The sequence below is a fragment of the Seriola aureovittata genome, chromosome 5, assembly GCF_021018895.1.
Source record: "Seriola aureovittata isolate HTS-2021-v1 ecotype China chromosome 5, ASM2101889v1, whole genome shotgun sequence".
Lineage (NCBI taxonomy): Eukaryota > Metazoa > Chordata > Actinopteri > Carangiformes > Carangidae > Seriola > Seriola aureovittata.
In genome coordinates, this window is record NC_079368.1 from 2,410,008 (window position 1) to 2,426,220 (window position 16,213).

At 43.0% G+C, this 16,213-nt stretch overlaps 1 protein-coding gene across 3 annotated transcripts in view; it reads right to left on the reverse strand.

Moving 5' to 3' along the window:
* The window catches only part of pdzd2 (PDZ domain containing 2), a 68,488-nt gene that overhangs the window by 34,472 nt on the left and 17,803 nt on the right, over nucleotides 1–16,213 (reverse strand). For all 3 annotated transcript variants that reach the window (XM_056376925.1, XM_056376927.1, XM_056376924.1), the window contains exons 2-7: nucleotides 12,180–12,513; nucleotides 7,838–8,316; nucleotides 4,582–5,080; nucleotides 1,618–1,763; nucleotides 577–709; nucleotides 252–416 (exon numbers count right to left, since the gene is read on the reverse strand). In XM_056376925.1, the coding sequence (XP_056232900.1) occupies nucleotides 252–416; nucleotides 577–709; nucleotides 1,618–1,763; nucleotides 4,582–5,080; nucleotides 7,838–8,316; nucleotides 12,180–12,299 (1,542 nt within the window). In that variant the 5' untranslated portion in view covers nucleotides 12,300–12,513. The remainder of the gene's footprint in view (nucleotides 1–251; nucleotides 417–576; nucleotides 710–1,617; nucleotides 1,764–4,581; nucleotides 5,081–7,837; nucleotides 8,317–12,179; nucleotides 12,514–16,213) is intronic.

The window sequence follows — 16,213 nt, forward strand, 5'->3', positions numbered from 1 at the left end:
TGCTCTTAAACAGCTGCCAGTGGCTGTACAGCACAACTTCCTGTTTAGGCCACTGTTTTAGAGCAGAGAAGAAGAATTGATTTCTGGCATACCTGCGGTTTTGTCTGATTACATGGACGCACGCATGCACGCACGCGCACACACACACACACACGCATGCGCACGCACGCACGCACGCACGCAGGCACGCACACACGCACGCACTAACAAGCAGATACATAAACATGCTACTACATCTCAGCTGTGTGTACCAGCAAGGGGTTGTGCAGACTGGTGCTGCTGTTGGACGTCTGGGCCGAGCGAGGGAGGGTGGCATGAGAGAGGGGACGAGGGGAGGGGGACGAGGAGCCGCAGGTGCTGACCAGGTCCGGCAGACTGTTGGATGGGAAGCGCTCGAAACCCACATCTGACTCCTCCTGTTGGGACAGACAGGAAGTTAACCTAGTGTGTGTGTGTGTGTGTTTGTGTGTGTGTGTGTGTGTGTGTGTGTGTGTGTGTCTGTGTGTGTGTGTGTGTGTGTGTGTGTGTGTGTGTGTGTGTGTCTGTGTGTGTGTGTGTCTGTGTGTGTGCACTCACCCTGCTGGCCACCACCAGCTGGACCAGGCCGCTGGTGGAGCGGAGGATGGCGACAGCGTCCTGGTGGGTGAGGCCCACCAGAGACTGACCATTGATCATCAGCAGCTCGTCACCAGCATGAAGACGACCGTCCCTGAAACACACACATTCAGACAGACACACTTACACACACTGTACCATACACACACTCAGAAACTAAATCTGAACTGTCCTCCACCACTGGCAATATCTACTTAGACAAAACACCAGATTTTTTTTCTTAAATTCTCACACAATAAAGTGATAAATAATAAAGAGCAACGGACATCTATATAAACTGGTGGAATCGTTTTGCTGTTTGAGTCTTTGCATGTTTCCCCTCTGGTTTTAAAACAGAGTTTAACTAATAAACGCACATAGAGTTTATCACGCTAAATGATACATAATAACTATTTCAGCTTCATTTGAACTGAACAGAGATTCGTTAATCCGACAGTGATGAAGCTTTTACTCTCTTCTTCATCACCGCAGCTCAGAACAACATGAGGAGACTCTGAGTCCACAACTGGAAATAAAAACTAAACCTCTGATGTCTTTGATTAGAACAATGATCCACACACTGTTTAATATTTACTTAAAAATCAACATCAACTACTTCTCTTTTCTTTCATTACATTACAACATTAACTGTTTTCTTTTCTGCAGCACATGAACAGTTTGTTCATCATCAGACAAAAGAGAAAAATACTAAGTAAGAAACTTAATGAAATGCACTTATTTGCAATATATCCTTAGTCTGACCTTAATAATTAGAAATTATTTCTAGCGTTTTTTTAATATTGTTTACATTCCACCTTGTTGAGTATCATTTATGGATGTCACTATAAGTGAATTTACCGGCATTTCTTCTCATATCATAGTAAGAACTTAAAGTAGATACAGTTGATACAGTTGATAGAGTCAGTGTAGTGTGACAGCTGCTTCTGTCAGTTACAAACATGTAGCTGTAGTGAACACAGCAGGTGGATGTTTATATCAGGACTTTATAATGACCAACTGTACCTGTGAATGGCGCCCCCCTCCTCTATATGAGCTATGATGATGCCATGAGGTGAGCGCTTGGAGCCCCGCCCCCCTGTTATCTGGATGCCCAGGCCCTCCTCACCCTTCACCATGTGCATCTTCCAGATGTGGCTGCCCTCTCTGAACTGCAAGAGAGCATGCACACACGCCCGCACACACACACACGCGCGCGTGCGTGCACACACGCACACACACACATGCACGCACGCACGCACACACACACACATACATGAAACAATACATCACACAGAATGGCTTGAAGCTGTGAAAAACAAATCAAAAAACAGACGTTTGGGAAACTAAGAATAGTTTACGAGTCTGATCCTTGGATGCTTTTTTTATGTCACTGTGTTATTCAAGAGGCTTTGATCAGTGTTTCTCAGGCAATTTTGTTTCAACATTAGTTCATGCACAAACAAACTGACACGTGGCTGAGACTCCCTCTCTGAAATTATGGCTGAGGCTTTGGCTCTTTAATGTATCTTCTTTTATTTCATTTCACATTGAATGTGCTGAAGCTCAGAGGTTGTTCAGGATTTCTCCTAATCCAGCCCTTTTGGACTTTGCACTGCTGCACATGCATGAACCAAAACAGCAGGTGTGGATAGAGATGCTCTAAGAGTCAATGCACCAGGACCAGCCATGTTGAGCTGGCAGTTTAAAATATAGCCCTCTGTCTTGTTTGACCTCTGACCCCACTGCTCACAGCTTCAGCCATTTTGAGGACTAGTAGACGTAGCAGGATAACAGAGGTCGTCTCCACGTCAGCCGCAGACATTTACCATCCTGCTGATGTGCTGGGATGATACACCAGCTGTCTTTCTCAATCCGCTAACCCACATGTTAAACACCAGTTGTTCCAGGGCGGCGATCCTGTTGATCCTCTCAAACATCTGTACGCTGATCTGTCGTCTACTCAAACAGGTTGTTTAGGTCATTTACATCCTCACCATCCACTGAGCTGTACTGTACTGCACGTCCTGCAGCCTCCACACCGCATGACCAAAACTAATATACAGCAGTCATGTCCACTAATGTGTGTGTGTCAGGAGAGTGTTAACATGCCGGTAAGTCATCCCAGCGGGCAACTGCAGAACTGCAGCAAATGTGCAGAGCTGAGGCCTGATGAAAAACCCACATGTGAAATTCAATATTTCACATCTGAATCCACATTTCACATTTGTTTTTCCACACATGTTCGTTAAAATTCACATGTGAAAATGACATGTTTTTAACTTAACATGTCAATACAAACTTTGTATGTGAAAGTGATAGTGACATGAAGCAAAACACCCTGAACCTAAGTTTCACATATGGAATCCACATGTTTATCTTAAAATTCACGTGGTACAAAAACCTGATTTTAGCTTTATATATGAATCCCAATTTTACATGGGAAAAAGATAATGTAACGTGTGAGGTGAAAAGTCCCATGTTATGTTGTGATTTCACATGTAGATCTAAGTTTCATGTTAAGTATGGCTTCACATGGGAATTTATACCAACACCATGGAAATGTTCCAAAACTACATGTTTCGCATGTGCAATCACATGTGTTCCACACATTTCACATGTGATTTTAAGATGTTTCTCATGTTAAATTTCACCTGTGCAAAAATCACATGCACATGTGCCCACATGTGAAATTCATGTGGTTTTTCTGTAAGGGCAGTTCACTGGGTCACGTCCCCCCCATGGGCATTTTCTATTTGTATTAGGGGCAATGTCTTCTGGTTTCCAGTTCTTAAAGGGATAGTTCAGGTTGTTTGGTTTTGGGGTTGTGGCAGATCTATGTGTTGCTGTGCATGGGGACATGAAGAAAAAGGTGTTTTAGAGACTTTTAAAAACGCCCACCGAAACGATCCAATATCCTTTTAAATGTAGCTTCATGTAGAATATTTTCAGCGGTTTCATCCTGTCATCTTGTTTGAGTTATTTATATCCCCTCAAAGAGCAGATGCAGATATTAGCTCCGCTGTCTGACAGGCAGGAGGATCTGGATTCAGTCCCAGAGAGGAGACCCTGACCAGTGCTCCAGCAGTCTGAGACTGTGTGAAGGTGGGACCTTTTTGTCAGAGGGAGCGGGGGCTGTCAGAGGGGCATGGTCAGCTAGAGCGAACCCGTTATAAGGTGATCTGTTGGCATCAAAGGGGCATGGTTAGTTGATGTCACAAGGGCGTCTATTGTTTTGAGGTGAGGGGTTGAATTCTAGTCCCCCTTTCCCCAGGTCTGAATTGGTTGTGGAATAGTGTCCGTGAACCCTGCTGTGGCTATCAAGATGAGCTTCTCTCCGGAGGTCGGCATTAAGACTGATCTGTGTGTGTGTGTGTGTGTGTGTGTGTGTGTGTGTGTGTGTGTATGTGTGAAGGAGGATGAAGGGATGGAAGACAAACAAGGCAGTTGTTCTGGAAATGAAAACATGTAGCAAGAGTTATAGTTATTGAGATCTGAACCTTAGATAATTGGTAGTCCATGATCAGAGAGGAGAGGAGGTTGTGTGGCCATGTCCTTCATGTTTACAGTCAATCTGTAATATTGTTGTGCTGATTGTCGACACTGTGAATCTGAGCACTGTCCATCTACACAGATCTACTTCCTGTCCGTCTCTCCTGGAGGAGGGACTCCTCTTCTGCTGCTCTTCCTGAGGTTTCCTCAGTTTTTCCCTTGATAAAGAATTTTTTTCCTCTCTAAAGGACCAGAGGCGCATCGCTAGGAGAGGCTAACCAGGGAAATGGTTGGGGCCCCAAAGGGGAAAAGGGGGCCCCTGTGGGCCCTCATATTGTCACATTTTGCAATGACAACTATAAACCCACTAAAGACTCTATAGAGTGCACTGCTGCTGCCCTAAAACCCCTTTAAGTAGGGCCCCTCACGATGTGTGCTGTAAGTAGCGTGTACCGATGTAGAGTAAATCAGATCCCTGTCCGTCAACGTGTGTCTTACCTGGCTCAAAGGTTCACTGCTGAAAGAATCCATCTTGCTGTCTAACAGCTGACTGTGACACCTTGCCAGCAGGGTGCCTGCACTGTGCAGACGCTGGGGGACTGTCCTCGCCTGGAGAAAGGTGTCTGGACTTTCCTCTGTGGGTGTATGTGAGGACAGGATGTAGCCTGGGTCCTCCCCTGGACTAACCTCAGTCTCAGTGGGACCAGAGGAGCTGTAGCCATTGTAGCAGCTCTGGAGCTCAGAGTCAGTACTGTCCCTGGTGTCCCGGTTAAAGGACGACCGTGATATCACACCAAACTTGCGTGTGCGTTTGCAGTTTTCTGATCGGTCAGAGGGGTCAGAAGAGGCTCCGCCCTGCTGCTGCTCCTCACAGCCCTCACTGCTGAAAGGGACGCCGCCGTTTACATCACAGGGAGGGAGGGGAGCCTTTCGCTTGACTCGCCGCAGCATGATCAGGTAGATACAGCCTCCATTCCAGCACTGGTCGGCCAGGTAACTGTGAACAAGCATTGAAAGGATAATGATGTCATTACATACATGTTCAAATATCATAAAGAGAAATACAGTCCATGTCCACGGGTCAACACTTCCTCACATTTCCATCTCGATGAGTGGAGCAAATCACACAGGATGGAGATCAGTCCCTGAGTGCATCATCTATAACCTTGATGAGAGAGGCTGTATTTTCTTTAGACACAAAGGACTTCTATCCCACACCTGGCACAAAGTCACACAAAGCGCAACACAAGTGTCTTTGCTAGTTTCAGACGAACACAGCTGTCAATTTCCCACGTCGTTTGAACAGCAGATGTATCTGTGCAACAGGGTCCAGTCTCTCCGTTGTGTTGAAGTTGGTGATGAACTAACTGACAGTTGACTGGTTGACTCTAACGAGGAGACTCAGACAGCTCTGATGCCAATTTCTGACTTTTTTTATTGCTTACAAGCACTTCAGGATCTGCTCTCCACAAACTATTCAGTCTAAAAGAAAACCATAATCAAAGACACTTAAAATACTGATGAGTGAACTGTAAATTAATAAATAATTTTGGCAACAGCCTAACTCTAATCAGGTTCAAAAATGTCTAGTATAAGTTATATAAAGACATTACATTAATATTTACAGATCTTCATTAAACAGTCACACATTCATCGGGGGAACACAAGCCCGGTCTGACTTGTTCCCCCAGTAATGAACGTTTTCTCTCTCTTTTCATTCCGTTCACAAGTCATTTCCTGAAGTTAACTTTCTTTTCATCTACAGTCTGTTACTGTGTGTAGTTATTTAAATGTAAATATAGATCATAAGTTATTAAACCGTTCGTTTAACAGCATTAAAAAGTCCTCTTTGTTTTGGAGGGGTTGTTGTTGAGACCAAACCTACCAGTTGCCAAGACTCTGTGTCAAACACTGTGAACTCATTCAGAAGTGTGTAAGGGTTGGGGATGAAGTCTAACCTCTGTTATGGTAACCACTGGAGTCATAACTATCAATTTAACTAACCCACAACAACCCCTCAGTGATTAAGAGCTGCATTCATTTATCTGTGACATTTCCCAAAAACCCTGATTCTTAATCCACCTCCAGCAGCTGCCGCCTGGTCCGACGCTCTTCTCGGTGTTGGTGGTTACAACATGAGACAGGTGAGCAGGTCATATTTACAGTGTCCACATGAGGACAGAGGATGTTTTGAAGACAAAGAGTTTCACCGTACATATACGGTGTATGACAACAAACAGAAAGGCTTTGGTCTGAAGGCCTGTTGTTAAGTGCCGTCTCTGACCCGATCAGAACAGACCTGTGGGAAACTATCAGACCCAAACAGGAGAAATTCAATCAGTTTACCTCATCTCTTCTGTTGTGTTGTCTGAATATGCAGAACTGTTAGCTGTTGCATCTGTTTTGGGGGTTTGTGTTGTTTTTGTTGTTGCAGCGTGTTTGCTGTTAATGTCTTTGTTTTGGCTTCCTGCCGTGCGTTTTTTCATTTTCATTTCATTTGCCCTGTTGTTGTAGGCTATTTGTTTTTCCTATGTGTTTTTGAATCTGCATCGTTTACGAATTTGCAGCGTGTTTCTCCTTTTGGACGTGTTCTGGGCCGCTGTGGGGCGTTTGCCCTTGTCAGACACTGTAATTTTCTGCTGAGGTAAATGGAGCTCAGAGGTTGGATGCAGTTCCTCAGTCGGCCATTTTTTTTTTTTTTTTTTGAATTTTGAATATGTTTAAACTAACCCAGAATTAATTTACCACAGCCTGGCTTGAAGGGATAGCTCAGGTTATTTGACGTGGGGTTGTGTGAGGTACTCATGAATAGTCATTACATTAACCACAGTAGAGCCTGGGCAGCGCGCTCCCTGTGAGGAGCAGAGTGGCAGAGCTATGTGTTGCTGTTCGCCCACTGAAACAATCCAATATCTGTTTACATGTAGCTTCATGTAGAATTTTTTTTTTTCGCGGTTTATCTTCCCGTGAAAACAGCACTTTCCTTTGGCACTACATTTTTCAATCGCTGAACTACCGTATTCCTACGCACAAGCGCACCTAAGGAGCGCACTGTAGCACCCCGCAGGTCAGCTGAGTGAATCAGACAGCGGCGTAATACAGTGCACACAACGTGTACGTGCGCTCGTGCGAAGGAATATGGAAAGGGAAGATACGCCGCTGAGAGTAAAGCGTACATTTAACACGTATTTAACAAATAGCTATGCCACTCCGCCGGGTGCTTCCGGTCAGCGCTCCTAACCGGGAGCGGCCTGAACACAATCTACTGCGGGTAATGTCACGAATATTCAGGAGTTTCTCACACAAGCCCACGTCAAATAGCCCGAACTATCCCTTAAAGATAGTCAAGAACTAACTGCTATGTGCAATGGATGAATTTAGAGTCTATCTAATAGAATCTAAAGTCTGACCATTTGTTATATCTAAGCCACAGTCAAAGTCTATCTTTGTGAAACCGGTCCCAGGTTTTATTTGGTCATTGTTCTATTATAGAGGTGATGTTGTCAATGACTGAGCAGGACTGTTTTACTGGATTTACAAGATTGTTGCTGCCATATACTAATAACTAATAACTATTTGTCAGGTGTTTAATTTACTGGATTTTTCAAACCTGTCGCGTTGTTTCTTTCCTTTCCTTAATTTCACTGATCAGAATAAAGTAAATTCAAACTCAGACAAATTCAGACTTTAAGCTCCAAAAGCTTGTGTCATGTGCAGTTGCAGTAAATAACATAGTTCATCACTGTGGTCTTACCTGGCTCCACTGACGTCCACTCCCACCATCAGCTGTCCGTTCAGTGACAGCAGCTCGTCCCTCAGTTTGATCCCCCCGCAGCGAGCTGCTGGGCTCCTCTTCCTCACCTCCGTCACCCAGATGCAGCCCACGTCCATGATGGGGCCCTGGTCCCGCCTCCTCCTCGGGCCCCCCTTCTTTTTCCCGTCAGGGTCCCCAAAGATAGGGATGTTCCCGAAGCTGAGGCCGAACTCTGACGTGTCCCCTTCGTCTTTACTAAGGAAAACAGCGTGAACCTCCACGTCCACCCCCTCCCTGCAGGAGGACGGGCTGGCTGACGGAGCTGCGTCGCCCTCCATGAAGTTGAACTTAATGTACTCCACCAACTTCTGGATGGCAGCGAGACACAGGGACATGTCCTCCACGGTACCGCTGTTAACACTGCTACTGCTGCACACACTGTCCCGCTCCCCATTCTGACCCGAGTCTGGATCCGCATGCTGCAGGAGGAGGAAGAGGAGGAGAGAGCTGTGAGTGATGCTGGAGGATTCAGACTGTTAAATATCTTTAGACTCATGCAGGGTCAGAACAGATGTTATGTTTTCATTTTAACCAATGCAGCTGTGCACACACAGTTACATGTGTTTTATCATGTGTAACTTTTACAATGTCACAGAGTTGGTCACTTCCTGTTGTCAGCTTCAAAAAAATTAGGCAAAACAATCAGTCACCAGCAAAACACATTAGATACAGGTGAGATCTTTTTGTCACCAGATTCTGTGAAAAGACCAGAAGAAGCAGTGTATTAGTTCTGACTTCCCTGTTCGGTCTGAGGCTCTCAGCCTGAGGTGCACTGGTTCCAGCTGAAGATCTACATCTTTAAAATTAAACATACACTTGCAGAATTTTTTTAAATCTTGGAGCTGGTTGTATTAATAACAGCAAATATTTTAGATTCAGTTTCATTTTGATGTAATTGTTGTAATTAGTGGATTTGCTCACCAAGGCAAAGTAAATACAGATCTGGTGAACTTTGATATAAGAATCTGGACCAAAGCAAAACATCCAGGAACTGGAAACCAACCAACCAGAGGCGAGATGCATAAAACTCTATAGATTCATGGCTAAATCTATGTGTGCGCACAAAACCAGAAATATGGATATGCATTGTTTTCGTCAAAATTAAAAAGCTGTGTGTACACAGGGTTCAGTTTTATAAATCTCCCTCATTGAAGAAGTGGGCGCATGTGCACAAGCCTCATTTCCACTCCCACAATTAGCATCAGTTTACTTTAGTACAATCACTCCAAATGTGAAGTTCTGTTTTACTCTGAACTTTGTTTATTGGAACTTTATTGGGATGTCTTAATTAGGCTCCAGGCAGGCGTCTAAAACTGTGATTAGTAATATTAAAGCAGAATGAAACAGTTCACACAATGCCTCACAAAAAATAATAAGGAGATTAAACGTTGAGCACAAACACAATTATTCTGTTTTGAATTGTAAAATTGCTGGTTTTGTGTAATGATGATAATGAAGTTGTTTATTTTATTTTATGTTAAATTACATGTCTCTGCTTATTTTTTGTTTTCACTTCACTGTAACTTGGATCACTTGGAAAAACAGTGTGTACAGATGGTCAAAGGAACGAGTGAGGTGACACATTCTGTGTTTATAAAGACCAGTTTATGTGCGGGAAATGGTGTACGCAGGATTTTTGTGTGTACACATCATTTATGCATCATGATCAGGCAGGACTGGAAGGTACAAACACTAGACACTGCAGCTTCCAGCATATTTCATCACACTGAGCTCCTGACCAGAGGACATGTGTCCTGTTCTGAAGTATGTTTAATGTAGAAGCCACACCCCCATCATGCATGACACACTGTGATTGGCTCCGACCTGCTGCACTACAGACACCATGCTTTCATACAACATGTCTGTGCTCCATAAATAGATATCAAGGACAATGATACTTCCTGTTTACACTCCCCACAGTTTGTTTAGTGACCCGGGGCCCTCAGCACACTCAGACATGGTCTTTTCATCTGGTCTTATTTCACCCTTTACCTAACAGAGGCTGCTGGTGTCAGTGACAGAAGAGTAAAACGATTAATACTACACTGTTAAACTCTGTTCAAAGTAAAAGCCCTGCATTCAATAAATGTACTTATATAAATATTATTATCAAGAAGTTATTCTCACATTTACTTTTTTTTTTAAACTTTTTTTCAACAACATAACAACTTTGTCAGTATGAAATACCAAAATACAAAAGTTTGCATGTTTGTGAATTGTGAATTATTTGTCTGCTGGAACAGCAGCAGACCAGAGAAGTAGAGGAGGCTGATGAGGAAACAGGTGTGTCTTCAGGGTTTTAGTTGAGGTTTTAAAAGGATACAAATTCATCCATATTACGGATTAATTGTAAATTACTAATTTATATTTAATACAACCATAGTCCACCTATTCTGATGTCTACTTGTTAGTTATTGTAACACACGATCATTTCCTAATGTTTTTGTCTTTGAGCTGATACTGCATAGTTTTATTTAAATATAAATACATTTCTGAATGTAAATTCAGATCTTACATGTTAATAAACTATTTGGTTGAAAGCATTAAAAAGTCTTAAAAAGTTTTGGAGGGGTGGCAGGGTTGTTGCTTCCTTACCAATGTTGAGACCAAACCTACGCCCTTGCATCTGCTATACATAAAATGCCATATTTGTAGATAGTGGAAGAAATGGGTGTGTGGAATATTACATTTTTGAGTCAACTGAGTAAATGAGGCGAACATCTTATCTATATACAGGTCCTCAAAACTATGTATACCATTATTCTACCAGATCATGAAAGCAGAATCAACCATAGAGGGTTGCAACATATGATTAGAATGAATCGGTGCCACTGACATTGATTGTAAAGGGTTACATTTGTAAGTATACAGTTCTAATGGAAGAGCTGAGCCAAGCAGAGCCAGTAATGAGGTTTAACCACAGTGTGTGACAATTCAATATGAACCTAGTACGGTGTCTCTGTAGATGGAGCACTGAGCCAATAAAGTTTTTTTTAATATATTTGCTGCCCAATAATATAACTGGAAATTTGGTAAGGCTGATTGTTTTGTTCTTTGCACAAAATCTTTATGAATCCTTGGGGGTTTACTATTCAAAATAAATGCAGAAATATATTTGTCTAGTATATTAAAATACTTTTTTGGTCTGCAGATTGGGATGCATTGAAAAAAATACAAGAATCTAGATTAAGTATTTATTTTAACTGAGATTATCCCACCTCTGAAAATCTGTCTAAGTGCATTCAAGAAGGGGAGTAAAACTTTCCTGAAATAACTTTTTATCTAAATGTGTAACCTTGACACCCAAATAGGTCAGGTGATCTATCTTTACCTTAAATTTAAAAGTTTCAAATGAGATCTCCCTGGCTTTAGAGTTGAAAGTGAGTAGTTCGCTCTTGTGTATATTTAATTTATAACCTGAAATTCTGCCAAAATAGTAAGAAGGGAGGTTATAGGGTCAGAAATGTAAAGTAAAAGATCATTGGCATATAATGACACTTTATGTTCTTGGTTTACAAGTTGGATTCCCCTAACCTTGTCATCTGTTTAGAGCTTAACTGCTAATGGTTCGATAGATATCACAAACAGGAGAGGAGAAAGTGGGATTCACTGTCTGGTTCCTCGGTGGAGTGGAAAATAGGAGTGTAATGTATTTGTCCTAGGTGAACTTTAAAGGAGTTTTATCAATGAAATCAATTTTGGATAAAGACCGAATTCATCAAGGGTGTAAAACAGGTAGTCCCACTCCAGCCGGTCAAAGGCTTTATCAGCATCAAGCGATAAAGCAATCTCCAGTACTGGAGACGATGGAGTATACTGTATATTATATTAAAAACCCTAAGTAAATTGAAGAAGCCATGTCTACCCTTCATAAATCCTGTTCGATCTGAAGAGATCATGGAGGGCGAGCACTGTTCCAACAAAAGGGCGAGAGTTTTAGACAATATTTTAAAATCTACATTTAAAAAGGGATATAGGGCGGTACAAAGAACACTCAAGTGGTTCTTTGTTGGGCTTCAAAAGGTGTGAGATTGTTGTTTGTTCAAGTGGAGGGAAAAACACATTGTGAATTAAAGGACTCATACATTTCTTGTAGAAGTAGAGATAAGGTTTTTTCTTCCCTCTTTAAACTAGAGCTGCCTGGATCTTGCCTCAATGAAGTCCTTCGCTGCCTGTGGGGTTTCAAATATCTGTGTCTGCCCATTGAAAGACACCCGGAGCCGGGTATTTATTCATTTATATAGCTATTTATTTATTTATTGACTCAATACAGATCAAATACCTTGCAGCCAGAACTGTGTTGACTCAGGTTGCGGTCCTGCTGTGATCTTGTGCTACATCCCCCCTGCCACTCCTCCAGCAATGGAAGGATGCTGAGGGCGTTGTCCTGAGTGATGGGCATCCTGGCATCCTGGGCCTTTAGGTGGGTCTCTCACCAACAGCCACGCCAATGCTCCCAGGCACAGGAACCAGTACCAGTGTGGGCCGACAGCCCCAAGTCCATGTCTGAGAAATTGTGTGACTCTACTCGGAGATCTCCAGATGAGCCAGGGTGGAAGGTATCAGACTGATGGCAGGTTATCTCTGCTGTGGTGTCTGCAGCACCAGCTCATCACCTGCAGACAACACAAGAACATCACAATGGAGCAGCAGATCACATGATGCATAAAAAGATCAATGAAAAGATGTTTGTTCTTTTTTGTTACTTTGCCTCTTTTTTATTTCTAATTGACAGCATCAAATGATATAATATAATAATCAAAGCCTTTTTTTTTTAGTCCTTTGAGAGCTTTACTTTCCACTTACTTTACATTTTGACAATTGAGCTCTTGGCTGTTGATTTACACAAAAAATGTTTTATTTCTCTGATTTACTGCTTCGCTCCCTCTCTTCATTCACTCTCTACCTCACTCAACCACTGCTGCTCGTCCACTAATTAGAGGGTCGGTGGTTTGATCCCCGGCTCCTCCAGGCCGCATGTCGAAGTATTCTTGGGCACGATACTGAACCCCACATTGCCCCTGATGGCTGTTCCATCAGTGTATGAGTGTGATGTATGAATGTGTGAGTGAATGGGTGAATATGGCAACTATTGTAAAGTGCTTTGAGTGGTCAGTAAGATTAAAAAAGCGCTATATAAGTGCAAGTCCATTTACCCTCTATCATCTCTCTCGCGCTTGTTGAGCTATGGAGGAGGGGCCAACTCTGAATGCTGTGTTTAACCATGTATTTATTATTGTAACCATGACCACAGAGATCAACTAATCACAATGACAATCAGAAAAAAACTTTAATGGTCCTTACAGGGAAACTGCTTTGTTACAATTTCCCAGCACACAGTTAGAAAAGTACTTACTTTACTTACTTTACTACACATTAATACTGATAATAATACATTTACGGTAAGAGTATAGAAAAATGTACAAATGCAAAAGTAAAAAGTGAGGTGTGAGGTGGGAACATTAAATGAAAAGTAAGTTAACTGTAATGTGTAAAAGTCACTGATTGAAAAGTGTAATGTGGGTCAACAGTAGGTGACAGGAGTTTAACAGCAGAGGACTGGTGGAGACGTCCTGCAGAGCTGAATGGTTACAGGGAGGAAGGAGCTTCTGTGGTTGAACCTGACAACATCCTCCTCTCTGTGACTCCGTGCAGAGGGTCCAGCTCCTCAGACTTCTGCCCCAGCAGACCACAGTGTAGAAAATGGCTCCGGCCTCCACAGACTCCTAAAACATCTGGACTGGAGCCTCCGCAGGAAAAAGAGCCGACTCTGGTCCTTCCTGTAGAGAGCTGCAGAGCTCTCTGCAGAGCTACAAAGCTGTCCGACACCCTCTCATACTCTGACGTCCTCCTCCCTGATGCTTCCAACAACTGCAGAGTCATCAGAGCTTCTGAAGGAGGCTGATGTCTGTGTCGTACCTGAAGTCAGGTGTCCAGGGTGACGAAAGGGGGACAGGACAGTCTGCTGTGGAGCTCCAGTACTGATCACCACTGTGTCTGACATACAGTTCTGAAAGAGCACATACTGAGGATGTCCAGTAAGGTAGGCTCTTTCTCTCCTTCACTTATTAAGTAGATGTAGTACTTAGTACTTACACCAAGGTCTCCTACTGCAATGAAGCTTTTGAGAGTTCCCTCACCTGGAAGTCGCTTTGGATAAAAGCGTCTGACAGAAGAGTAAATGTAAATGTATTGATGATTTAGCACCTGTAGTTCTGTTCATTTGATGCAGACGAGTTTGCATTAATCATGATAGCCTCATAGTCAACACATTTTTCAAACTATAAATAACTTAAAATAAAGGGAATAAGTCATCAAACCTAGTTTGGGCTGTTCAGAATAACCAAGAGCAACAATTTGTAGAGTAAATCAAACACCAGGTAATGTAAGACAATGACTCACAATTATGAATGTCAGCCGGAATGCCCCAGTGTGTGTGTGTCCACAATATATCTTACGATTTACATCTTGCAGAGCATACACAGCGGATCGAACGCCATGACGAAAACCAGAAATATACTCAATATCACCTGCTGTTTACTTTTATTAGTTTATGTGAAAACACTTATGATTATTCCAGATTGAAGGAAGGTTGAGCCATGACACCACTTTTTAACTGACTGCTGTGTATTTTATGCTAAATCTAAACACTTCTAGCAACAGAGTCTCTCTGCATGATAAAAAATCCATCTACAAACACCTGCTTCATTTCTATAACTGATAAAGGTCTGCTTTGTAAATGGCCGACAGTGACGTTAAGTTTGTTGTTAATGGTGAAACCAGCAGAGTCCCTCAAGGGCCCCATTCATAGTAAAGAGAAGAATCTGGGTTGACCCTCCATCTCCATGCCTAACTACAGAAAGAGAGCAGAGCTCGGCCACATCTGTGGCAGATATAGACAAAAACACAGGCTACACGAAACCACACTTAAATGAGTATGCAGAGCTCAGGCTGCAAATGAACTGCTTGGCTCTGTGGTACCATCTGTCTCTACTATTCCTGTACACTACAGGGCCGGCCCCGCTCTGGCCCGAGCACAACCATGGCTTGGATGGGAGGTGTAGGTTTACAAGGAAGTAGTGGATGTGAGGTGATAGTAGAACCTCAGGAGGATGACACTTGATGAAGATGAAGAAAAGGCAGGAAGTCCAAAAGATGGGCGAGAGCTGGTCTGGGTTTATTCCTAAACTGGTCCTGGTTATCCATCCACAGCCTGTGTGGCCCCGGAGGAGTAAGTCTGAGAAAATAACTCTGATCATCTCTTCTGGCTGGGATGCCCAAATAGATGCATTATGGGACATGTAGGATTCAGTGTTTTTTGAGCTTGACCCATAGAGAATAAAAGTCAGATTTAATTTTGACCATTTTTTAAAAATAATTTTGGGGGGGGTATTGATGATTATTGATGAAGAAACAAAGGTCCCTGACTGGGGATGTTGTGGTGTGTCCCCAGGTTTTGAAGAGGCGCAGTGATAAATAACTAGAAGAGTCCTGTAATATAATTCAGCTGTGTGTTGTCTCACTGTCTCACTGAGGAAATCTTGTAGTAAGAAGGACCTGAACAGATAAACTGCTACTAACCAGCTGGTTGAGTAAGCTCAGTGTGTTTCCACTCCAACAATAATAAACCGCCTGTTTGTGCTGTTTGTTCCCGCTGCACTGGGGGGGTGGAGATCCTGATGTGGGTGTGTACAGAAAATTCAGCTGAGTGTTTAACTCTGTGCATCACCACAGAAAGCTGGCAGATTCCTCTCCTCCCTTTATTTAGACAACCCCTGGGAAAGGACACAGACTGAGCTGGAAACACACTCTGCAGTAAAAGCCAGGAGGACACATTAATATACAATCACACAATGCCTGTAAAATCACTGTAAACAAACATGTTAGGGGGATGTCCTCAAACCATCGTCTTCAGAGTCGCTGTTTCCACCACAGTCAGTTTTGTGTTTTGGTCATTTTGAGACTGGGTTTGTAAAGTTGCTGCTATGCTGTTCCTTTCCAGGAGCGTCGCAGGCTGAACGGCACACTGTGGGCCGCAGCAGGACGGACTCCCATCATTCCCTCCGCAGAGCATGCGGTGATAAGACTGTGCTAAATATTTCACAGATTTCACAGGTAGAGCGGGTCGTCCAGGGATCATCCTCCGGTCCTCGGGCCAGACACTTAATTGTGACCTAACATTGGTGTGCGAGTGTCTGAATGTGTGTGTGAATGGGTGAATGTGGGTATCATTGTAAAGCATTTTAAGAGGTTGATAAGATTATATAAGTTTATATTCTAGGTAATAACAGACTACATCAGTATCTCTGTCAAATG